Source organism: Mobula birostris, chromosome 1 (genome assembly GCF_030028105.1).
Source record: "Mobula birostris isolate sMobBir1 chromosome 1, sMobBir1.hap1, whole genome shotgun sequence".
NCBI classification, from domain to species: domain Eukaryota; kingdom Metazoa; phylum Chordata; class Chondrichthyes; order Myliobatiformes; family Myliobatidae; genus Mobula; species Mobula birostris.
This window is the reverse complement of record NC_092370.1, coordinates 27229132-27255611: the sequence shown is the minus strand read 5'-3', so window position 1 is coordinate 27255611 and position 26480 is coordinate 27229132. Positions and strand designations below refer to the sequence as shown.

The 26480-nt window shown below is 40.0% G+C and overlaps 1 protein-coding gene across 1 annotated transcript in view; it reads right to left on the bottom strand.

The window, feature by feature from the left end:
- Positions 1-13521: 13521 nt before the first annotated feature.
- Positions 13522-26480, bottom strand: part of tpd52 (tumor protein D52) — a 199163-nt gene continuing 186204 nt past the window's right edge. Inside the window, exon 7 of the mRNA XM_072253138.1 lies at positions 13522-13757. Within this exon, the coding sequence (XP_072109239.1) occupies positions 13604-13757 (154 nt within the window). The 3' untranslated portion in view covers positions 13522-13603. The remainder of the gene's footprint in view (positions 13758-26480) is intronic.

Below are 26480 nucleotides of genomic sequence, written 5' to 3'. Positions count from 1 at the left end.
TGTCAAAAGTTACAGAGAAAATGTAAGAGAACGGGGTTGAGAGGGATAATAAATCAGATGTGATGGAATAGGCGAGCAGACTTGATGGGCCAAATGGCTTAATTCTGCTCCTATGTCTTATGTTCTTATGATACAAAGTATTGTTCCCTAAATAAAGTATTTTTTAGAAAAGTACTTAAGATTAAAAAAAACATTTTTCAGCAGTTATTAAGTGTAGAAATGAAAAATAAAGTGCTACTAAGTTTGTTAATCTGCACTTTCATTTCATTGATGTTTTAGTGTTTTTCTAACTGCACATCTGACATTTCCAGCTCAGAAGAACCACACCAGTAACAGGCCAGTACATGTTTGGACGTAAATGTGACTGACAGGACAGTTCTCGATTTTAACTTTGCTCTGTCAAGTACTTTTTAAGAACTTGTGCTTGTGGGCAGTAAAGTCCCCTTGTTATTTCCAAACTAACTTCTAAAAAAAAACTTTTGATATGAACATTCCTAGATACTTTTACGACATTCACTAATGCACCTTGGATAGACTAATCTCTCAGGCCTATGGCAGTAGTATAGAAGACGGTTCCTATAGTGAGGGAGTCTAGGATCAGAGGGCACAACCTCAGAATAGAAGAACTTCCCCTTAGAACAGAGATGAGGGGGAATTTCTTTAACTAGAGGGTGGTGAATCTGTGGAATTCATTGCTACAGACAGCTGTGGAGGACAAGTCATTGGGTGTATTTAAAGCAGAGGTTGATAGGTTATTGATTAGTCAGGATGTCAAAGGTTACAGGCAGAAGGCAGGAGAATGAGGTTGAGAGGGATAATAAATCAGAATCACTGGCATATGTTGTGAAGTTTGCTAACTTTACAGCAGTAGTACAATGAAATACATGATAAGAGAAAAAACTGAATTACAGTAAGTATATACATGTCTAATAAAGTTAAAATACGTCGTGCAAAATAAAACAGAAATAAAAAAAAGTAGTGAGGTAGTGTTCATGGTTTCAATGACCAATTAGGAATCGGACGCCAGAGGAGAAGAAGCTGTTCCTGAATTGCTAAGTGTGTGCCTTCAGGCTTCTGTACCACCTTCCTGATGGTAGCAATGAGAAGAGGGCATGCCCTGGGTGATGGACACTGTCTTCCTAAGGCACCACTCCTTGAAGATGTCTTGGATACTATGGAGGCTACTGCCCGTGATGGAGATGGCTAATTTTATAAGTTTCCGCAACTTACTTCAGTCAGCCGTGATGGAATGGTGGAGAGGACTCACAGGGCCGAATTTCATATGGTCATTTGAATATATCAGTTACCCATAAGGTAAACAACCAAAATTGAATTGATGGGCACCTGTAATCCATTAATTAATCCTTTTTGAAGTAATCTATTAATTAATCCTTTTTAAATGAAGCAGACTTTGACTGCTTACTTGGATTTTAACCCCAAAATTTACACATCAGCAGTTTAATGCATGACAGCAATTTACATTGCTAATGACCTGAACCCAGAAATTCAGGACCAGGTCATGTCAGGTGGGGCAGCTGCAGCAAGCCAAAAGCTTTCATAAGGTATTCTCTTCTGTAATCATGATGCACCCCCCACTGGCTATTGCACCAAAGTTATTAATCCGTGAAACCAATTACTTGTGGAAATGCCTCTCTAACGCTAGACTTAAACTGAACTATTAATTTCTCAATGCTGTGCTCGAAAGTGTGGGAACCATAGGTGTGGCAGATGCTGCAAAACTTCTCAGGTACGGGTGATTGCTGAAATAATCCTTTCCAGTGTACCGCACTATAAAAATGATTCGATTGCTCCTGGCTAAACTTGTTCATAATCACATTTACATTAAACTATGCCTTGTTTTTTTATATATAACAATATGTTTGTGGTGTTGCAATCAAATTGAAGGAATACAATTTCTTACGTTATTACTTTAGTCAGCCATACCTTAACTACTTTTCCATTAGCTATTAACCAAGGGATTGGCAAACTCTTAAGAGTTTCATAAAATATATTTTAAAATTTCTGCATTAACAAGTGAACATTTACAGCTGGATGCATAGAATTCGGTGCTTAAACGCCTTTAAATCTAAATCTATTTTAGAGTTAGTCATCATAGTTAGTCATGCATTCATAGAACACTGATAAATGGGTTTAATATTTGGCAGCTTTTTCACTGTCAGTCCTACAAGGAATGTTTTAAAAAAAATTAAACTGACTAGACAAAATAGCTACAATATCTTTATTTGCTCCCTCCTCAACAATTTTTTAAAATTGTATTTATGACCAAAATATTCTCACCATTTACTCGAGTAAAAAACAAACTACTTCGATGATATATTGCTCCTGTCTTGATGAAGCCTGACCACAAAAATGGATCATTCCTGATACATTGCTTGCACGGGTAAAGGCAATTTTTTTAAAAGAGATTTTTTTAAATGGAGCTTTTTAAGATAGCCTTTGAAATCAGACCTGACACAAGTTAGGGGGAAAGGCGTACAAGCTTTGCTGTTTGTTCTTTAATTTATGAACCGTCACCAGTTTACCACCAGATTTATAACATGGAACTGTCTGTCTTTCATTCAGCAGACCACTTTCCCAGTGGACACTTCATGCCAGCTGTCTCGGCAGCAGCAAAGTCTTTTCCCAAGCACCAACCTGTGGGAAAATCTTGACTGGCCGATAATTGATTCCGCCCTGCCAGCTCCATTACTGACTGAGCAATGAAATCGCCAGAAAGCCACGGACTCCTCCAGCTCCCACATTTACCCTGCTCTGTGCAACTGTCATTAAATACATTGCTGGCCCACAGGCCTGGGATGCTGAGCCTGCCCTGAAGTGATTGGTTGCTAATAAATTTGTCACTATTGGCAGAAGCACCTGGGTACCTTCTCAAAGAAAAACAATGAGGGCAAAAGAATACGTCAGCGGAATTGCACATCATCCAATAGCTACGCCTACTGCCCTATATGTCGCTTAGTCAGCTTTTCAAATTGTACATGCAAATCACTTCAATATGTGGGAGGTAGCATTGGAAATATATACATTTTATCGACACAAATATAGAGGGCATTTTTCCAATTGCCTTCAAGGCCAAGAACACAACATGTAATTATGAATAATGCTTTTTAATTTTAATGTATTACTGGTGGATCATCAGTCATTTATTAATTATTCACTGTTCATCTGCTCGGCCCAATAAATTGAAATTTAGATCTACCATTGACCACATGCTTAATTATAGATTTAAGGCAATTCAAAGAAACTTCTATCAGTTCTGAGGTGAATTGTCTGCTGCTGAGCTAGAATCCATTTCAAAGTACATTACAATTGAGCTGATTTCAAGATTCAAGTTTATTTATCACCTGTGCTTCAGTAAAATGCATTGTTTGCATTAACAATCAACACACAAGAGTGTGCGTCTGAGGCAGTCCGGAAGTGTCACCACACATTCTGGTGCCAACATAGCATGCTCACAAAGTCCGGCAGAACAAGCAACAAACAGCAGCAGCAAAAACAAGCCCCGTCCCTCCACGCACACAGTCTTCTAACCCCAACACAGGCTGTCTTCTTTGGCCTCCACTGGACACACGTTTGGACTCAAAAATGCAGACATTCGGCCTACAATTTTAACCTCTGATGAGAAGCCAGGAGGAGAAAATGGTAATTCTAAGTGGGAAAGCAAGATGGATTTCAACTGCTCCTCAGCATATTGTAATAACAAGGCTGTGGCAAGATCATTATCCATTGCCAAAAATATCAAACGGTGACAGGAAGAAATTTTAACTCCTCCCTTATTTGCAGATGCACATTAAGGACGCGTTGTTGCTCTGCTGCTCTGCTGCTCTGCTCTATCTACGCTCATGACTGTGTGGCTAAGCACATCTGAAACACCATCTGTAAATTCACTGATACAGTCATGGAGCTCTACAGCACATAATCAGGCCCTTCAGCCCATCAAGTTTGTCCAATCTCATCGACCTGCACCTGGATCACAGTGCTTCCCATCCATGTACCTATCCAAACTTCCCTTAAATGTTGTAATTGGACCAGCATTCAACACATCCATTGGTAGCTTGTTCCACACTCTCAGAACGCTCGGAGTGAAGAAGTTCCACCTCACGTTCTTCACCTTTCACCCTTAATCTATGACCTCTAGTTTTCGTCTCACCTAACCTCAGTGGAATAAGCCTGCTTACATTAAACCCATCTATGCCCCTCATATTTTTGTGTACCTCTTTCAAATCTTCCCTCAACTCTTACACTTCAGGGAAATTCCTAGCCTATTCAACCTTTCCCTATAACTCAGACCCTCAACATCCTTATAAATTTTGCCTGTACTCTTTGAATCTTATTGATATCTTTCCTGTAGGTGGGTAACTAGAGCTGCACACAATACTCCAAATTTGGTCTCACCAATGTCTTATACAACTTCAATATAACATCTCAACTGTACTGAAATTGAAGACGACACCATTATTGTTGGTAAAATCTCAGTGTGAGCTAGATCAACTGGCTGAATGGTGTCATAACAGCAACCACACACACATTGCCAGCAAGACCAAGAAACTGATTGTGTACATCAGGAAAGAGAAGTTAGGAAGACACTCACCAGTCCTCTTTGAGGGTTCTGCAATGGAAAAAGTGAGCAACTTTACATTCTGGGTGTCAACATCTCCAATAATCTGTCCTGGAGCCAAATCATGAAAAAGGCACATGAGTGGAACTGCTTTGTTAGGAGTTTGAGGAGATTTGGCATGTCATCAAAGACTCTGACAAATTTCTACAGATGACTGATGGAGAGTGTTCTGACTGGTATGCAGGCTCCGATGTGCAGGATTGCAAAAGGCTGCAGAGGGCCGTATACTCAGCTAGCTCCATCAATGGTACAAGCCTCCCCACAATCGAGGATGCATTCGAGAAGTGGTACCTCATGAAGGCAGCATTCATCATTAAGGCCTCACACCATCTGGTACTTGTCCTCTTCTCATTACTACCCACAGGAAGGAGGTACAGGAGAATGAAGACTCACACTCAATGATTCAGCAACAGCCTCTCCCCCTTCTGGAACCAGATCTCTGAATGGTCCGCAGACATTACCTCATTATTATCTGCACCATTTGTTTATTTCATAATTTAGAATGATTTATGATTTTATGCTGATGTTGCAAAAAAAACAAATTTCACATCATATAAGGCAGAGATAATCAACCTGATTCCCATACTGCGTAACTGGGCTTGACAAAAAACATCTTGGTCACATGGTAGGGTGTTACTACCAGCTTTCCATTAAGTTAAATTCCTGATTATGGTTTGGGTGGTAGCAGATTGGGAGGTGAAAAAAAACAATCAGATTATTCTGACTCTTACAGAAGAAGATATAGAGAAACACTGAATGTTGCCTAGATACACCACAGCTGCTGTTAACTTACGTAATAGTCTCCAAGCTCTTTAGGGTAAATCCAAGTACAGCATTTAAAACCTCAGGAGGAAGCTCTATTTGCCCTCATATGATTGCTCTTTGTAAAGATGTGGCTTGAATCTGGGTGGCTTTACTTTTGTGAATGCAGCTGAGCTTAGTATCTTGGCTGTCTGTTCCTGGCTAGTAATTAAGATGTGGAGTATGAGTAAAACAACCTTTACACATAACAGGCACATTTTGGAACTAGTGACCTCGTCGCAACTGTTTCTAAGCTATTTGATGGTCTCTTTCTAAAACCACCTTTCGGGTATTACACCATACGAACCAAGAATGTCGAAGCTGTCCCTCCACCAAAACATATACAAGTATTACTGGAAAGGCAATTACTAGAAAATCATTAACCTTTTTTTTGCTGAAATTATGATTCAGTGAACTGCCTCCCATTTAAAAAGCCTTCAATTATTTTGAGAAAGATTAGCATCACTTATCGTGTTTTTAAAATTCCCTTTAACTTGGCAGACTATGCTTTGAATTAAGAACCTTGATCTCAAAATTCTTGCCATTCTGTTGGTCTGGCATGTCCTATTCTCTGAAGATATACACCTCCATTGTATCATGCTGGTTGGTTAGCTCAATGCTTTACAGTACCAGTGAGCTGGGTTCAATTCCCACTGCTGTCTGTATGTTCTCCCCGTGACCGTGTGGGTTTCCTCTCACTATCCAAAGACGTACCGGTTGGTAGGTTATTTGGTCATTGTAAATTGTCCCATGATTATGTCAGGGTTAAATCGAGGGATTGCAGGGCAGCGCGGCTCAAAGGGCTGGAAGGGGCTATTCCACGCTGTATCTCGATAAATATACAAAAGGTACACAATTTTAGCTCTATATTAACTTTAAAAAATAATAAAATTAATGCAAACATTTTCAACAGAAACATTGCTGTAATTGCTACTTTTATCTGAACTGTACTAATTAAAGCAAATTAAGTTTTATACCAAAGCCATTATTTGTTAGGACATCCCTCCAGTGCTTTGCAAAGAAGCATTTATAAAGAGATTATATGTTTAAATTGTCTTATAACTCTTAAATACGTCAGTATTCCTTAAAAACAATATTACAAAAAAACCCTCTGGATTTAGATAAAAGATGGACATACATATGGCAAATAGCATATTATTCTAGCCACAATAATTTTGCACTTAATTATTGCAAACACACCCAGAAAGGTATTTTTCCAATTATACAGCTCGCTAGACCAGCTGACATACATAGAGTAGGAGAGATGTTAAACTGCATTTTTTTTAATCAACATTTCTCATGACTACAACAGCCTTTATATAACTAACAGCTGAGGAGTGCACTTTCCCATGCCGTCAGGGGTGAGGAGGTTAGGATTTAAGTATTGTGGCAGTTGTTTTTCACACAAGAATCAAACCCACTGTAGCTCAACTGAAAGAACCCAGCGCTATGAAAGAGCAGAACTTCTTCCTTTTATGAAACGGTACGCCCACTACTTGAGTGGGCAGCTCAGTTTAACCCACCATTGATCTGTACAACTTGCAACACTAATTGGGAACAGGGACTTTTTTTCAAAGTCGCTGAATCGGTAAATGAAACCTCTGCTCCCCTATGATCTAGCGTGTGCATAAGATGCTCTAGCCCGGAGACCAAAGGGTAGGCAGAAATAGTCCAAATAATTGCTTCTCTCCAGCTGCTTATTTTACTTCTTCTGCCCCTTATTTCTACAAGAAATTGATGCAATTTCAATTTTATTTAATGCAAAAAAAACACATGGTTGGATAAATTAATAGACATTCTTAAAATACAGCATAGTACATAGTACAAGAAGCAGACTAATGAAAATATCTATACAATGTTTTAAAAGGAATAAATCTTGTATTCCTATAAATGGACAAATTCCTTTAACTGAACGACATTCCCCCTAATTTGTAATGATAGTGTGCGCAAAAATCTTGTGCTGGGCGCAATTTTTTTTTGCCCAGGGACAACATGGGCGCACTGAACAATTTCTTCAAGGTCAACAGTACAAATAAGCCAGCTCTAAAACCTGCAGGCAAATCATCGCAAACTCCACGTTGCCAACACTGTGCACATCAGAAACCGGAAAAGAAAATATGATTGTGTATGATCATGAAATATACCAAAGATGCCAATGAGGTGGAGGGTGACAGCCTTTTCTGCACAGCTTGAAATCCTTTGTGGGCTAGTAGCAAAAGATGTGTGCACACGACACCTTAGACGGAACATCAGTGCCAAACGCAAATGTGATTCAAATTTACGAAACTATTACTCAATTGACTATGGAATGCAAAGATGTCCATTATTACTTAATATTAAAAACAATGTGTATACTGTTATTAACAATTTCTTGAATGATATCAGTAAAATATAAGAGAATATTCTCTCTATGTATGTAGAAATATGGTACCATTCCTGTTCTTAAATTAACATATTCTTTATCTTACTCAGGAATGATTAAGAAAGATAGAAGGCTGTTCTTTTAAGTTCGATGATAGCAATAGTTTGCCAAATTTCTTCAGTGTCTGATTTTAAGACAAAATTGGCTGTCAACATTGCCTCTGTCTAAAAACTTGGTAAAAGTTATTCTTCAGGCACAAAGAAGGGCTCGTTGGTTGAAAAAAATTCATACGTGACCTGTTTTCAATTTGTTTGAACAAGACAGTTTGGGGAACTGAAATAGGGAAGGAAAGATTTTGCTGTGCTCTGTTTAGTAAATGCGTCATTTGAATTTCTCCTTGTAACAAAAGGCTGTAAATTCAAAAATGAAATGGCATTATTTATTCTTTGTGTGATGTTCATCATTTAAAATCCAGTTCTGATACTAACTTAACATTCAGCTGCAAGAAAATACAATTGAAATTCAAATAAATTTTTCTCTAGTCTTGCAGAGAGGAATTCTATCACAAACAATCTATATGGTTCATTCTGCTGCACCTGAGATAAAACAGCAATGTTTGAATGGAAGTTTTATTCAAATTCACAACAGCTGCACTACGATGCTTATGTTCAAGATGAATTAAATGGTTTGAAATAAAACAATAACCATAGCTGGCTCCACATCTCAGGAGAGAAGAAAAAGAATAATTCACTAAAATATTAATTTGAAGGAAACAATGTAGAAACTGTGGAATAAGATAACACAATAATCTATTATTTGTTTTCACTATCTGTATTTAAATGTTGTGATTCTGTGCTTCTGGCCAATGTTGTGAAATGAAACCAATGAAAGTGTAAAATAAATAAAAGGTCTTTGCTTCGTATCCAGGGCATAGACCCAAAGGCCTTGCTTCGGATCCAGGGCATAGACCCAAAGGCCTCGCTTTGTATCCAGGGCATAGACCCAAAAGCCTTGCTTTGTATTCAGGGCATAGACCCAAAGGCCTTGCTCCGTTTCCATGGCATAGACCCAAAGGCCTTGCTCCATATCCATGGCATAGACCCAAAGGCCTTGCTCCGTGTCCATAGCATAGACTCAAAGGCCTTGCTTCGTATCCAGAGCATAGACCCAAAGGTCTCGCTTTGTATCCAGGGCATAGACCCAAAAGCCTTGCTCTGTATCCAGGGTATAGACCCAAAGCAGACATCCCACCCTGCAAACTCATTTCAGGGAGGTCTCAACCGGAAGTCTGAACCTCATTGCAGCCTGTGTCAATGAATTTGTTAATTTGTTGTATTATATTATATTATCTTATCATGGAGTCATTTTTTTATTCTATTACAACTTTAAGTAAGTCTACAGGGAGTTTGGCCTCATCACGTAGGACATCAATAGAGTAGCTCCTTAGCAGCTAGCCAGCTAGTTTAAATAACGTTAGCTATGCTAATGAACGAATGACACCTGTTAAACTCACCTCAACATGTTTTTTACAGTCATTTAACCCACTATGGGCAATAGAAAAGTCACTGTTGCAGCGAGCAACACTGTCATTATTTTTGACCCCTATTAGGCAGAGGTACATTTTAGTGTAGCCTGGGCTGTCATTATTTTCTATTTTTGGTACACTTGCCATGGCGCTGCAGGACACAAAACTGAACTGATGGACAATGAAAGAGAGAGAGGTCGACTGTAAAGCCCGCCCACAGAGAAAACTGATAGGTCTATGTAGCAAAAAGAGAGACCAATCAGGATGCTCGCTCTGTCACTCTCTCTCTACATCTGTCGCTCACACTCTTTCCCTCTCTCACTCTCAAAAAAATCAATTTCTGGGATATTGTATATAATTAGCGGGCGTCAGGGAGGCCCTATCAATATGCGGGAGACTCCCGGAACTTCTGGGAGAGGCGGGATGTCTGCCCAAAGGCCTTGCTTTGTATCCAGGGCCTAGACCCAAAGGCCTTGCTAGATATTTCAACTCGGATATTAGAATTCATCTTTGGCAAGTCTAAGATTAAGATATTAACTCAATGTTATAAGTTAGTTAGAGAATGGTATCGTACTTAAGGGCGGCTAACCATTGGGCCTGTGCTGATTGTTAGCATCAGTTCCTGCCCTTTTTCTCCATTTGATGTTTTTATTAATCCATTCATCCATAGCCTTCTGAAATCCATAATGTATTTTTGCTGTTTAAATGCAGCATTTTAATCCCTTGTGACATTGAATCCCACAATAATTGCCAAATACCTGTCTTTCTACTGTGATATTCATGCTGCAGGTTATTATTCAATGAAAGCAAGTTGTTGAAACCAGAACTGAGAAAAGTTTTAAGCTTTTTCATTCACACGTATCTGAGAATAAGCACAATGCCCAAGTACATACTGATGAAAGACTGAGTGATGATCAGAAATGTTATGGAAAACAGTGAAAATAATATATCAAAGCAGAATAGCCAGGAAACATTGGGCCCCATATCTGAAAAAAGGGTGAGCTGGCATTGGTGAGGGTCCAGAAGAGATTCATGAGAATGGTTTTGGGAATGAATGGGTTAAAATATGAGGAAGTGTTTGATGGTCCTAGGCCTGTACTCAATGGAAATGAGAAGAATGAGAAGGGGGACCTCATTGAAACCTACCAAATATTGAAAGGCTCAGTGGACAGGGAGAAGATGTTTCCTTTGGAGGAGAGCCCAGCACCAGACAGCACAGCCTCAGAATAAAAGGACATCCTTTTAGAACAGAGATAAGGAAGAATTTCTTTAGCCGGAGAATAGTCAGTCTGTGGAATTCAGACAACTATCATTGGCATACTTAAAATAAAGTTGATAAGTTCTTGATTAGTAAAACCATCAAAGGTTACGGGGAAAAGGCAGGAGAATGAGCATTTGAGAGGGAAAAATTAGCCATGATCGAATAGCAGAGCACTCAATGGGCCAAATAATCCAAATCTGCTCCTGTATCTTATGGACATTTCAGATAAGGTAATACAGTACTTAACCTATTATTGGATGATGTTTTGGAAGGTATGCTACACATTTAATAAACAGTGTGTTTTTCTCCCAGCCAATGTGAGGTACGTCAGCACTGGATATACACAACTTGATAATAAACTAATGAGAACAAAAAAATGGGCCGATTCATAAGATAAATGGAAATAGAGGAATTATTAAAAAATCATAAAAAGTTTATTGTATTCATTCCTATTATAGCAAAAATTCATGGGAAGTTAGAGGATTTGGAAGCTTTTAAAAACCAACAGAAGCCATCTAAAAAAGCAGTAAAGAGAGAAAAGATGAAATATGAAGGTAAGCTAGCCAATAATATAAAAGAGGATGCCAGAAGATTTTTCAGATAAAGGGTAAAAGAGAAGCGAGAGTGGATGTCGGACCACTGGAAAATGACACTGGAGAGGTAGTAATGGGGGAACAAAGAAATGGTGGATGAACTGAATAAGTATTCGGCATCAGTCTTCACTGTGGAAAACACTAGCAGTATGCCAGAAATTCAAGAGTGTCAGGGGCAGAAGTCTCATTGCTACTACTAAAGAGAAGGTGCTTAGGAAGTCGAAAGATCTGAGGGTAGATAAATCACCTGAACCAGATGGACTACAACCTAGGTTTCTAAAAGAGGTAGATGAAAAGATTGTAGGGACATTAGTAATGGTCTTTCAAGAATCACTAGATTCTTGAATAGTTCCGGAGGACTGGAAAATTGCAAATGTCACTCCACTTTTTAAGAGAGGGAGGCAAAACAAATAAAATTAAAGGTTAGTTAGCCTGACTTCAATGGTTGGGAAGAGTCCATTATTAACAATGTGCTGTTGGGGATACTTGGAGGCACGTTGATAAAATAGGCCAAAGTCAGCATGGTTTCTTTAAGGGGAGAACTTGCTTGACAAACCAATTGGAATTCCTTGAGGAAATAACAGGCAGGATAGACAAAGGAGAATCAGTGGGTGTTGTGCACTTGGATTTTAAGAAGGCCTTTGACAAGGTGCCACACATGAGGCTGCTTAACAAGTTAAGAGCCCATGGTATTACAGGAAAGATACTGGCATGGATAAAAGAATAACTGACTGGCAGGAGGCAAAGAGAGGGAATAAAGGGTGACTAGTGTGCTCTTCAGGGGTCAGTGCTGGGACCACTTCTTTTCATGGTATATGTGAACAATTTGGATGACCGGATTGATGGCTTTGTGGCCAAGTCTGAGGATGAGATGAAGGTAGGGTTGGGGGGGGGGGGGAGAGGTAGTGTTGAGGAAGCAGGGAATCTACAAAATGACAGACAGACTTGGAGAATGGGCAAAGAAGTGGCAGATGGAATTTAGTGTAGGGAAGTGTATGGTCATGCACTTTATCAGAAAGAATAAAGACGTAGAATATTTTCTAAATGGGGAGAAAATTCAGGAATCAGAGATGCAGAGGAACTTGAAAGTCCTCATGCAAGATTCTCTAAAAGTTACGTTGCAAGTTGAGTTGGTAGTAAGGAAGGCAAATACAATGTATGTATTCATTTTGAGGGGAATAGAATATAATTCTGAGGCACTGGTCAGACAGCATTAGGGAGTACTGTGAGCAGTTTTGGGCGTTTGCTGACACTGGGCCTCCACTCATTAGAGTTCAGAGGAATAAGGGGAGAGCTCATTGATACCTATCGAATATTGAAAGGTCTAGATAAAATGGATGTGGAGAGGGTATTTTCTACAGTGGGAGAGTTGAAGACCAGAGGGCACAGCCTCAGAATAGAAGGACGTCCTTTTAGAACTGAGATAAGGAGGAATTCCTTTGGCAGGAATTCATTGCCACAGACGGCTGTGGAGCCCAAGTCATCGGATATATTTAAGGCAGAGGTTGATAGGTTCTTGATTGGTAAGGGCATCAAAGGTTAAGGAGAGAAGGCAGGAGAATGGGGTCAAGAGGGATAATAAATCAGCCTCTTACGGTCTATTTAAATAATAACTTGATGAAAAGGAAGAGGTTAAGTGTTAATAAAGGCTCATCAGAAGACTGGTAAGCCCATGCACACTTATGAGCAGTGGCACTGCTGCCCAGCGCATGTACATTGCTGACCAGTGCAGGACATTGGTTGAGGGTCACATTAGAAGCTGCTATATTGACCATCCATCATTAACACTAATTTTATGCACCCTCCAAATCCTCTCCTCCTGCAGATGGTCACAGCTATGAGATGCAAGGAAAATTTGGAAATTCAAATATAAAGAATTAAATTTCCTCTGTGCTCACTGTCATATGCTTGCCGAAACCAAAAGAAAATTATTTTTATGCATTCCTTCAGTTTGAGTGTTCTGCAGCATGGGATTAGTGTAGCAGTTAGTATAATGCGCCCTATTATAACAGCCGCTGTAAGATCATGGTTCGATTCTTCCTGTCGTCTGTAAGGAGTTTGTACGTTCTCCTTATGACTGCCTGGGGTTCCTCTAGGGGCTCCGGTTTCCTCCCACAGTTCACAGACAAACAGTCAGGGTTAGCGTTACGTTGGCGCCGGAAGTGTCGCCACACTTGCAGGCTGCCCAGCAGCAGCCTCGCCTGTTTGATTTGCCACAAACGAAGCAGTTCGCTGCGTGTTCTGTTGTGCATATGACAAATAAAGCCAATCTCTTTATCTTTATAAAGAGGATTCAATCAAACGTATCCTTCCCTGAAATCTGACAAACACAACAACAGTACCTCGTAGTAAGTTTATTTTTATTAAATCTAGAAATATACATTCCTTACAGAATCAAAATTACATCAGGTCCCGTTTTCTCATTTCATTCCCTTTGCTTTGAATCTTTGGTGTCCAGCAGCCCCAGAAGAGTAGCTTCAGCCTCCAAAAGAGTCGTATCAGTCTTGGCCCCGAGAAAGCGTGATGCCAGTTCGAGATCAACAAGCTTCAAACGTACTCTTGCTCCCCTCTGATACTTCCTGGACAAGAAACAACAAAACGGGCATGTTTGTTTTGGTACAAAACAGATTCCATGTATTGCTGAAATTAATGCCTCAACACAACATCAGTTGCTCTGTGTTGGTAGGTCTTGCAGTACATAACAAAAGTTGTCAGCCATCTAAGTTTTCAGAACAACTTTTAATATTCAAAGTAACAAACGCAAAATACTGGAGAACTGGTGTGTGTGTGTGTGTGTGTGTGTGTGTGTGTGTGTGTGTGTTTTAGTTAGTTAGTTAGTCTGGATTTCCAGCATCTTGCGTTATACATTTAAAACATTTTGATGTTTTTAAAGTTTTTTTTTCTTAGAAGCGCAAGTAATGGGGTTATATATCAACATTACGTTACCCACAAGAAAAGTGAGAAATGAAGCCAACGTGAAAACCTGGAGTGTAATCTAAATCAAATCACTAAAGTAACATGAACCACACACACAAAAAGAAAAACATACCACCTGCAGGTTTTTCACAACACAGTGACAAATATACTGCTCACACACTTACTGTGTTACACATTGCTTTGAAATGGTCCCTTAAACAATTTGATATGCCTCATGGAAACAGAATAAAAAGAGAACATTTATTAAGGTACTCTTAATTATGTGTTCTTAGCATCATAAGACTACAACAGAAAATAAAACGTACTCTGAAATTTTGATATTCAATGTACCGAACCTTTTGATTGCATTTTGTTTGATAGTAATAAATCTCACAGAAAAGCTGCGGTTTCTCGCAGCTAGTTCCATCGACTACCTCCCAGCTCCGCCAGTAACCTGGCTTTAGTTCTGACCTCCAGAGTGCGGTCTGGGTGGAGCTTGCATGCCCTCCCTGTGACTGCGTGCAGGTTTCCTCAGGTGCTTTGGTTCCGCCCCATGTCCCTAAGATGTGCGGGTCAGTAGTTTAATTCGTCAGTGTAAATCGCCCCGTGCAAGTGAGTGGTAGAATTTGGGGGGGAGGAGTGATGGGAATGTGGGAAGAAATTTTAAAAATTGGGATTAGTGTAGGATGAGTTTAAATGGGTTCTTAATGTTTGGCATTGAGTTGGTGGGCCTTTGGGCCTGATTCTGCGCTACACCCCACCTCTTTATTCTGGCGTCTTCCCCTTTTCTTCTCAGTCCTGAAGAAAGGTCTTGGACTGAAACATCGACTGAACATTCATTTCCATAGCTGCTGCCTGACCTGCTGAGTTCCTCCAGCATTTTGTGTGTGTTACTATGCTACGTGTCTCTTTGGCTCTAAGACTATAATCCTATTTTTATGTTATTTCTGGTTGTCCTACTCAAGAACATATATCTGTTTAAACCATAAGAGTCCAGTGCATCTTTCTCCCAAGCATGGTGCTTGGTCTTGCAATGAATAGGCAATTTTGGCGCATTTAATAGGCAATTCCACACAGGATTTTAAAAAGCTGCAGAAAGTTGTAAACTCAGCCAGCTCCACGATGGGCACTGGCCTCCCCAGCATCCAGGACACCTTCAGAAGGTGACACCCACCATTAAGGACCCCCATCACCCAGGGCATGCCCTCTTCTCATTGCTAACATCAAGGAGGCGGCTGAGGAGCCTGAAGGCACTCACTCGCCATTTCAGGAACAGCTTCTTCCCCTCCACCATCAGATTTCTGAACAGACAATGAGCCCACGAACACTTCCTCTCTTTTCCCCACTCTCCTTTTGCACTACTTATTTCATTCATTTCTTAATATATACGTCTTATTGTAATTTATAGTGTTTATTGCTATATATTGCAATGTACTGCTGTCATAAAATGACAAACTTCACAATATATGTCAGTGATATTAAACTTGATTCTGATTCTTCTTGCATTACTTATTTTTAAGTCTATTTCTTATTGTAACCATAGTAATTTATTATGTATTGCACTGCACTGCCACTGCAAAAGAAACAAATTTCACAACACATGTCAGTGATAATAAGCCTGATTCTGATATAGATCTGTTAAAACTATGGGAGAGTCCAGTGTAGCTTTCTGCAAGTGTGGTGCCTGAACTCAAAATTAACAGGCAATTGCAGTGCACTTAACTTTGAATAACTCATACACGATAGGCCAAGCTAAACGCCACCAATCGCCCAATCTGGAAGCCGACAAATGGTCTTGGGTAAAGCTACTGGTGCCTCCACAACCAGTGAAGCTTAGACTGGGTAATTATATAACCTCATATCAGGTTGGTTAGGCTCAGACTTTGCTGAAGATAGCCATACTTTTCGCCATAAAATTCAATCATTTCTAACACTTGTCAAAATATTTTCTGTTTAGTAGTTACAAACCAATACTGATGTAGCATCACTACAAAAACTCAGGAATTGTTCAATGCACAATGATATCAGACCTTTACCCACTAACTTAGTGCAAATAACTCTTGGAAACCAAATCGTATTGGTATCATAGTATCATGTGAAAAGCTTGTCTTACATACTGTTTACAGAGATCAAATCATTATGGCATGCACTGCGCTAGAACGTGGTAAAAGAATAGCAATGCAGAATAAAGTGCAAGAGCGATTGAACGGGTGCAGCAAACCATAAACACAAGAGATTTGCAGATGCTGTTAATCCAAAGCAACACACACAAAATGCTGGAGGAACTCAGTAGGTCAGGTTGCATCTATGGAAAAGAATAAACACTCAACATTTCAGGCTGAGGTTCTTCATCAAGACGAGAGAGGAAGTAGGGGGGAGGCAGAACCAGAATAAGAAGGTGGGGGTAGGGGAAGGATTATAAACTAGAAGGTGATCGGTGAAAACAGGAGAGTGGGGGAGGAGGATAAGGTGAGAAGCTGGGAAGTGATGTGTGCAAAACGTTAAAGGCTGGAGAAGGAGGAATCTGATAGGAGAGCGGACCATGGGAGAAAGGAAAGGTTAATGGGCACCTTTGTTAAGTGATAGGCAGGCAAGGCGAAGAGGTAAGAGGGGGGCCAGAGTGAGGAATTAAAGAAGAGAGAAGGGGGAAGAGGGAAGTTTGAGAAATTGATGTTCATGCCATCGGTTGTATTCCATCCATATGGAATATGAGGTGTTGCTCCTCCAGCCTCATAGTGGCAGTTGAGGAGGCCACTGAATGACATGACAGAATGGGAATGGGGATCGTAATTAAAATGGTCGCCCACCGGGAAATTGTGCTTTTTGCAGATGGAGCTGAGGCACTCGACACAGTGGCCCCTAATCTACATCGCGTTTCCCCAACGTAGAGGAGGCTGCCTCACGAGCACTGGATATAGTAGATGACCCCCAACAGATTAGCAGGTGAAGTGTTGGACTGTTTGGGGCCTTGAAGGAGGAGGTGAATGGGCAGGTAAAGAGTGCAGTGGAGGCAAATGATAATTTGCAAGGTCACGACGAGGTCCATTGTGAAGCCAAACATTCATCTTATCATACAAGAGGACAGATCAAAATCTGATTCTTTTTACATCTCTCCTCTACTCTGTGCCAAAAGTCAGAATGTCTCAAACCTACTAGCCTATTCCCACTTCTGAGTATTCTCCATCATTTGGTCCAAATCCTGAAACTCTTTGCCCAACAGCATAATGGGATACCTTCAACAGAAAGGCAACAGTAGTTGGCAACACCCTGAGCATGAAAATGAATGTGAAAGAAACAAAACTCCTTGCCTCTGACACTGTTGCAAAAACAATCTATCCTCCCTTCACAAACACATGTGATTCTACAGATACAGGAAATCCAGAGGAGCACACACTGTTGAAGGGGCATCCTTTTAGAATGGAGATGAGGAGGAATTTCTTCAGCTACAGAGTGGTGAATCTGCGGAATTTGCTCCCACAGGCAGCGATGGAGGCCAGATCACTGGGTATATTTAAGGCAGAGGTTGATAGATCCTTGATTAGTCAGGATATGAAGAGAAGGCAGGAGATTGGGGCTGAGGGGGGAAAATGGATCAGTCGTGGTGAAATGGTGGAGCAGACACAATGGGCCAAGTGGACTAATTCTGCTCCTGTATAGTTATGGTCTCAGCCCGAAACTTCGGCTCTTTATTCCTCTACGTAGATGCTGCCTGACCTGCTGAGTTCCTCCAGCATTTTGTGTGTGTTGCTGTCCTCCCTTTATTAGTGCTGTCCAAAAGCAATCTGCACTTTTTAATTTTGGTCTCAATTTGGCTTCAGAAAAGGACACATAAAGGAATGTATAAAGTAAGGATATTTATTGAAAAGATGTAACATAATCAAGACCACTGATTTTGTTTCAATCCCACAAAATATTAACAAAAGCTTTAGCAATAGTATAAAGTAAAGGTACATTTAAGAAAGCAGGGACTAAGAGGTCTGTATTACATTCATTATTTAAATGGATGTTTAAGGCATTAAGATAAACATTGTCTGAGAAACCTCCATCAGTCAAATGAGCTTTCAGTCAAATTTAGAGGAAAAAAATCTGCTTGTATTTTGGTTTTTCTGAATTTACCCATAAATTTAAGAGGCAGTGTTGTGTCATTTGCTTTCACGCACCCTTAGATGTGGCGGTGGTCAAATACAGAAGGTCACACTTATCTACAGGTTTGCTACAATTTCATCCCAACTCAAAACAGCACTACTCCCGATCAACACGTAAAACAGCATTTGGATCAGTGAGCCCAGACCAGGACTTCCAATGGCTCCAAACCACAATCTCATATTGGAACCACTTCTAAACTATGGAGGCAGTTTTGCTTCCTTCCTCCATCAGCGGGCTTTAAAGTCAAAGACAAGTGATAAGATTACTCTGTCTGCAGCAACCTCTCTAACCCCAACCCCCCCACCCCCCTCAGGCACAAAATCCTTAATCTTCCAAACACCACTGGTCTCCATGTTTAAAGATTAAACAGTTGAGCACCTTGCAGCCAAAAAAGTACACGGGATTAAACTGTCGACCGTGTCTGGCATTTGGTTTAAATTTCAAGTGCTTTGCTTTTGAACAATTGCTCTGAACTCTAAACCAAACACATCGAGGCTAAGCCCTTATCTTGACTGCTCTTCTGCTGTACTTTCTCATCAGCCACTCCACAAAAACCAGCCCTGTGACTGAGCATTCAGGGAGCAAGCAAAGGGCAATTAGATCCATTTCCACCACTGAGAGCAGGGATGCACAATAGAGCAGTTTTCTTTTAAGGGTGCTTAATATCTCTTCCAGACATTCCCTAACCATTTCCAGTGCTCAGTCTTACTTCCTTGCACAGAAACCAAGAGGAAATTTAGAACAAATGGGTAAAAATATGCTTAGAAGTAAGTTTTTTAAAAAAAAAGTTACTTCTAAGCATACTTCTATTCATTTATTCTGTATGTGAATTACCCATTTGTAACCAGTATATCTGCAGTCTTTATACTGTTGCCAATTCAATACTATTTCAAAAGGCCTTCGTGACATAGGGACTTTTTCACAATGTATGTGATGCAATATGTAATTATCCAAAAACTTTAAAAATTGGTACCATTGTATTTTAAATATGGAATATACCAAGGGGCAGATAAAATAGTCCAACGCAATTTATTTTATTGCCAGCAAATTTAATAATGAAATTCATTTAAATTCCACAGGTAATTTGCAGTATTAAAAAGCACCACTGTAACAATTCTTTGATGGGCATTCTTAAGACAACTTGGGGAAAACTAAAATTCTCATAGCAAAACCTAAATGACAGAGAACATAAGAGTTATTTTAATTATCATATATACATTTACTGTTCTGAATTTTCCTCTTTCTGTACCACACTCTAGGTTCCCTTAGCAATGCACTGAATTCTTTTTTTAAATAAGGTTCCTTGTAGATAAAGTATGCATTGCATTGAGGAACTGTGAACGAAAACCAAATAACAACGGAGTAAACAGCATCAGAATGGAAAGGAGGAAAACAGACGCATTTGAAGAAAGGCAATGAGGAATTTTTAATGAGTCACAGACTAGCTGATAAACGACAATTCTAATAAGAAGGGGATAAGCAGAAATGTGTTATTTAACTAGATCCTGTAGAGATTCACAAGGTGCAAAGAACCATCAGCTGGGAACCTTGGCACACAATTCAACAATTCCTGGAACTTTATACAATGTAATAAAGCCATAGATCACTGCACGACTCCAAAGGCATCATGAGAAGTTGAGGATATGCCTTCTCAGAACCTTTCCTTTAAAAATGTACAATTGGGCCTTGAAAAAGATTCAGAATGAACAAGTGGAATTTACTTTTCAGCCTTGCCTGTGATTGGAATGAGAAAGTCATTACTTTTTTTTAAACATGCACACACTCTGATACGTTATTTGAGGTCACTTAAACGTTTGACTGAGCAAGAGGTTGTCAAACTTGAGGAAGATCACTGGTTAGTCTCAATCAATTTGCGTCTAATTCCCAAATTTACTTACCTTAAACCAAAGTTCCAGCACTAATCGTCTGCAACAAAGTATTAAACTTTCATAATCTATTGTATTGCATTGCAGCCAGCTTGAAGATAGCTGTTTCCAAATATTCAAAGTGAATTCTCTAAAGAGTGTCTAGGCTTTAAAAACCATTACACCACTGAGAGGCGTAGAATACTACAGCACAGAAACAGGCCCCTCACCCATCAAGTCCATGTCTACGCATTTATCGGCCTAGTCCCATCAACCTGTAACCAGAACTCAGCCTTGCATACCCTTCCCATCCATGCACCTATCCAAATTTCACTTCAATGTTGAGATCAAACCCACATCCACCAGCAGCTCATTCCAAACTCTCACTATCCTGAGTGAAGTTTCTCCTCAAGTTTCCCTTAAATATTTCACCTTTCATCCTTAACTCATGACCTCTAGTTCCAGTCTCACCCTACCTCAATAGAAAAAGCCTGCTTGCATTTACCCTTTCTTTACCCCTCATAATTTTAGTATACCTCCATCAAATCTCCCCTCATTCTCCTACGTAGTCATAGTCATACTTTATTGATCCCGAGGGAAATTGGTTTTCGTTACAGTTGCACCATAAACAATTAAATAGTAATAAAATCATAAATAATTAAATAGTAATATGTAAATTATGCCAGGAAATAAGTCCAGGACCAGCCTATTGGCTCAGGGTGTCTGACCCTCCAAGGGAGGAGTTGTAAAGTTTGATGGCCACAGGCAGGAATGACTTCCTATGACGCTCCGTGTTGCATCTGGGTGGAATACGCTTGAGGGAATGAAGTCCGAACCTATTCAAACTTTCCCTATAACTCAGGCTCTCACGTCCTAACAACATCCTTGTAAACTTTCCCTGCACTGTTTTAATCTTACTGACATCTACCCTAGGTAGGTGAACAAAACTGCACACAATACTCCAAATTAGGCCTCACCAACATTTTATACAACTTCAACATCCCAATTTCTGTACATGATATTTTGATTTATGAAGGCCAATGTCCCAAAAGCTTTCTTTACAACTCTTATCTACCTGTGATGCTACTTTCAAGGAATCATGAATTGGTATTCCCAATCTCTCTAACGCACTCATCATGTAAGTCGCACGCTGGTTGGTCCTTCCAAAGTGCAACACCTCACATTTGTCTGCATTAAATTCCACCTGCCATTTTTCAGCCCACTTTTCCAGCTGGTCCAGACCTGCTGTAAGCTTTGATCACTGCAAACTTCCCTCATTGTCCACTATGCCCTCAGTCTTAGTGTCAGCTGCAAATGTGCTGATCCAGTTTCCTACATTATCATCCAGATCGTTGATATGGATGACAGAAAACAGACCCTGCATCGATCCCTGTGGCACACCACCAGTCACAGGACTTCAGCTTTAGCGGCAAACATCTATTACCCTCTCTGACTTCTCCCACAAAGCCAATTTGCTATCTCATCCTGTATGCTAAGCGACTGAGGTTTTTTGCCCAGATTCCCATGTGGGACCTTATCAAAGGCCTTGCTAAAATTATATCATGGTTACAATAAATTGTTTGTTTCATTGTTTTAGAAGTGCAAATTACTGGTCAAAAAGAAATCTGGCAATATTTCTTTTGCCAGGTTTATTGTGGGCCTTATATCATGAAAAGCAATGATACTCCAGTATTAAAAAGATCAGAGTTGAACATTTGCTAAACTCTGCAAGAACTGCACATCATTTACAGGACATAGGAGTAGAATTAGTCCATTTGGCCCATTGGATCTGTTCCACCATTCAATCATGGCTGATCTTTCTTTTCTATCTCCTCCTCAACCCAAGTTCCAGGCCTTCTCCCTGTAACCTTTGATGCCATGTCCAATCAAGAACCTATCAATCTCTGCCTTTAGTACACCCGACGACCTGTCCTCCACAGCTGCATGTGGCAACAAATTCCACAAATTCACCACCCTTTGGCTAAAGAAATTTCTCCACATCTCTGTTTTGAAAGAGCGCCCCTCTACCCTGAGGCTCTGCCCTCTTGTCCTAGACTCTCCCACTATGGGAAACGTCCTTTCCACATCTACTCTGTCTCGGCCTTTCAACATTCCAAAGGTTTCAATGAGATTCCCCCTCATGTTTTTGAATTCCAGTGAATACAGACCCAGAAACATTCAGCGTTCCTCGTATGATAACCCTTTCATTCCTGGAATTATCCTTGTGAATCTCCTGTGGACCCTCTCCAATGCCAGCACATCTTTTCTAAGATGAGGGGCCCAAAACTGTTCTCAATACTCAAGGTGAGGCCTCATCAGTGCCTTATAAAGCCTCAGCATCACATCCTTGCTCTTGAATTTTAGAACTCCTGAAATGAATGCTAATGTGACATTTGCCTTCCTCACCACCGACTCAACCTGCAAGTTAACCTTCAGGGTGTTCTGCACAAGGACTCCCAAGTCCCCCTGAATCTCAGATTCCTGGATTTTCTCCCCGTTTAGAAACCAGTCCGCACATTTATTTCTACTACCAAAGAGCTGAATACACTTAACTGACAATTTTCTGGCTTTGCATTGAATTCCAATTTAACTACATAATAAAAAAAGACTCATTCTTGCATTATTTTTATTTCAGAATTTTATCACAGATCACGAAAGTCAGCGACAGGCTATTTCTTGTGCTTTTCCCAAGGAGGAGAATCTTGCCTCCAATCAGCATACCATTGGTACAGATAAAACCAGGAAACTATTATGTGGAGAATGTGTAGATTTGGATCATTGAGATAAAAAACAACTGGATGTGATTCCTGTTGGATGATATGGCGCGTGAAGGTTAAGCATAGACAGGGTTCAGTTCAGTACAGATTTGGAGAAGAATTGATGTTCCATCAAGTTATGGGAAGGCATCCAATATCCTTTGGGTCTGTTCCTTTGCTTGCATTTTTATTTTCACACAGAAGGAAAAAGGTCCCAGATAAGATGCCATTCCATACTTCCACAATCTGGATACCCTCAAAAATCTTATGAATTATGGCAGCAAATAAGCAAAAGATTAAAAGTTTACAGAATCTTGCAGCATAGAAAAGGGCCCTTTGGACCATTAACTTTTCGACACAAATATTACTTAATTTTCCTTTTTTGTTAAAACCTGTTTTAACTTTAACATTCCAAATGGTCACAATTGTGCATTGCATGACAGGGTGTCAGCTGGCCAGGACACCTTACCTGTTTTGTGTCAGGCGTGGATGTCTCTTAAAGATGTTTGGAAGGGCACACAGTAGAGTAAAGGTTAGCGCAGTCACTTTACAGTGCTAGCGGTCACTAATCCAGGTTCGATTCCTGCCCGTCTGTAAGAAATTTGTACATCCTCCCTGTGGTCGCGTGGGATTCCTCCCACATTCAGAAGATCCGCTGATTAATAAGGATCAGTAAGTTGTGGGCAAGCTATGTTTGCAATGAAAGTGTGGTGACTCTTGCAGGCTGCCCCCAGCACATCCTCGGACTGTGTTGGTCGTTGACATAAAACAGAGCATTTCACTGTAGTTTCGATGTACATGTGACAAATAGAGCTAATCTGCCTCTGGGTAACATAACCCTTTTCACTGTGTCATATTACAAGATAAAATGTCCACCTAGATTGATCATTGGCACCGCTCTCCTCTCTAGCAAATGCAACAGGAAACAAAAATCTCTGCAGCCATTCTATGAAAAATATTCTTCATTAAATGTATGACATAGAATCTGAACTAACAACTTATATAAATGCCAGTGCTTATAAACAAAAGAACAGTTGCAACAGACCAATCAAACATAGATATGGATTTCTAGTAACGTGCCTGCTTTCTGAAAGAATGCTCCGATGCCTCCTAACAAGCCCAAAAATTCTCCAATTTTGCATTTTTCCTTATTTCGTCCCAAAAAGGTTTGGACCACTTGTGGAGTTTCTTGCAAGAGTGGGAAGAAAGGGAAAAGGAGTATACTTCAAGCTAAAGGGAAATATTTAGGACTGGAATGCAGTGAAGAAAGTAAGCACAAATTAAAAGTTAAGTATTTAACTCCATGCAATTTTACCAATACTCAACTTTCTATTAGTCGGGTTTGCTGGGGCGTAAAAAAAAAAGATGTGGGTCAATTGGAGAACAAATGTCGCTGTGCTGCAGTGCCATAGTATTTTCATTCTTACTGATTCAGGAGGTAGAGTTCAGTTTTCCCAGAGTATAGAATTACTGATGCACAATGTCCAGGTGATAATTTACTTAAATATAAACTACTACTTTTACAAACTTTTGAAAACTTTTCTCTATGTGTCTTTAGCTACCTATTGAAATTCCATCCACCTCCATATTAAAAAGACAACAAAGCATATTTGTTTTGATTGTATGATTTCAGTTACTCGAGAAACTAAAATACACAAGAGAAAAGGAATGCAATCTAACATGCTCAAAGGTGCCCGTTAGACCCTCATACGGCAGATTAGTCTCTGCTGCTACTCAATATAATTCCAAAGTAAATCAAACTAAATACCTGTTTAGTGCAGAACTTAGTAAATATACAGTACTGTGCAAAGTCTTAGATGTAAAAAAAATCTGTAAAGCAAAGATGCTTTCAAAAATAATGAAATGAAAAATTTCTAAGTATCAAAAAATACTATCAAGAGCAGTAAACAGGAAAAAAAACTAAATAAAATCAATATCTTGGGAGACCACCTTTGCCTTTAAAACTGCATCAAATCTCTTAGGTACACTGTCGCAAAGTTTTAAAAGAAAATCGCCTGACAGGTTTTTCCAAGCATCTTGGAGAACTTGCCACAGGTCTTCTGCAGACTTTGGCTGTCTCGCTTTCTTCTGTCTCCTCAGGTAATCTGAGACAGCCTTGGTGATGTTGAGATCAGGGCTCTGTGGAGGCCATACCATCAGAAACAATATATAAAATCTAGGGGGCCTAAGACTTTTGCGCAGTACTGTATAAAAAGTTTTAATTAAACAGGCCAATTCCCCCAAAGGGCAAATGCAAATTATTGCATTTCACATATATTTCAGAACTGATATTGGTTAGGCACAAAAAATAAGGCAAAGCACATCCCCCACATTCAACATTTTAGGAACAGTTTCTTCCCCTTCGCCATCAGATTTCGGAATGCACAATGGACACTGTCTCACAATTTCACTCTGTGCGTCTCGGCCTGAAACATCGACTGTTTACTTACTCATTTCTATAGATGCTGCCTGACCTGCTGAGCATTTTGTGTGCATTGCTATTTATTTATTTACTTATTCTCTTATTGTAGCTTATAGTAATTTTAATGTATTGCACTGTACTACTGCCACCAAACAACACATTTTGTGACATATGTCAGTGTTAATAAACCTCATTTCCATCCTGAGCTAGGGTATTCACATCATCAACATGAGAAGTTCTGCAGATGCTGGAAATCCAGAGCAACACACACAAAATGCTGGAGGAACTCAGCAGGTCAGGCAGCTTCTACGGAAATGAATAAACAGGTGACATTTCAGGCAGAGACCCTTCTGCAGGACAGAAAAGGAAAGACACCTTCATAGGAGATTATTAGTCACGTCACTGAACTTTCTAGCCAATTTATACAAGTGTATTGTTGAAAATATCCTGACTGGCTGCACCATGATCTGTTTCACAGGAATGTAAGTAGATGCAAAGAGGAGTGGACTTTAGGCACATTCCATCTCACCAGTGCAGCCTCAAGAAGGTAAGATTAAAGATCATAGAATCAGAATCATAGGTTATAAATTTGGCCTATGTGTTTTTTTGAAGACTACATTACCTGCAGCACTGGAGCAACAATTAAATATATGACGGTGGAATGAATTCATTAGGATGAAAATTGTGTTTGGGACTCTTTCGTGAAGAACTCCCAGACTTTATGACAACTATGATGAATGCACTGGAACTCTCTGCATCAAGAATTCAAACAAAAAGGTGGAGGAAAGGGTGGAGCACAAAGGGCGGAGATGGCACAGGGTGGGGGAGAAGAGAGCTGGTGGGTGAGGGCAAATGTAAAGGCTGGGTTGGTGGCCCAGGACAGAGTGAGTCTGATGTGGTGAGAAGGGGAAAGCGAGATGGAGAAAGCTGGGTAATATGGGAGAATGGAGCTGTGGGGCAAGTAGAGACAAGAAATGGTAGAATGGAAGAGCCAAACAGGTATGAGAGTGAGGTAGAGGATAACTACACTCAACTTCACTTGCCACATCACTAATATGCTCCTACAGCCTATGGGCTCACTTTTAAGGACTCTTCATCTCGTGCTCTTGATGTTTATTGTTTATTTATTTATTTAATTATTCTTCTTTTTACATTTGCACGTTCTGTTGTCTTTTGCAGACTGGTTGAATGCCCAAG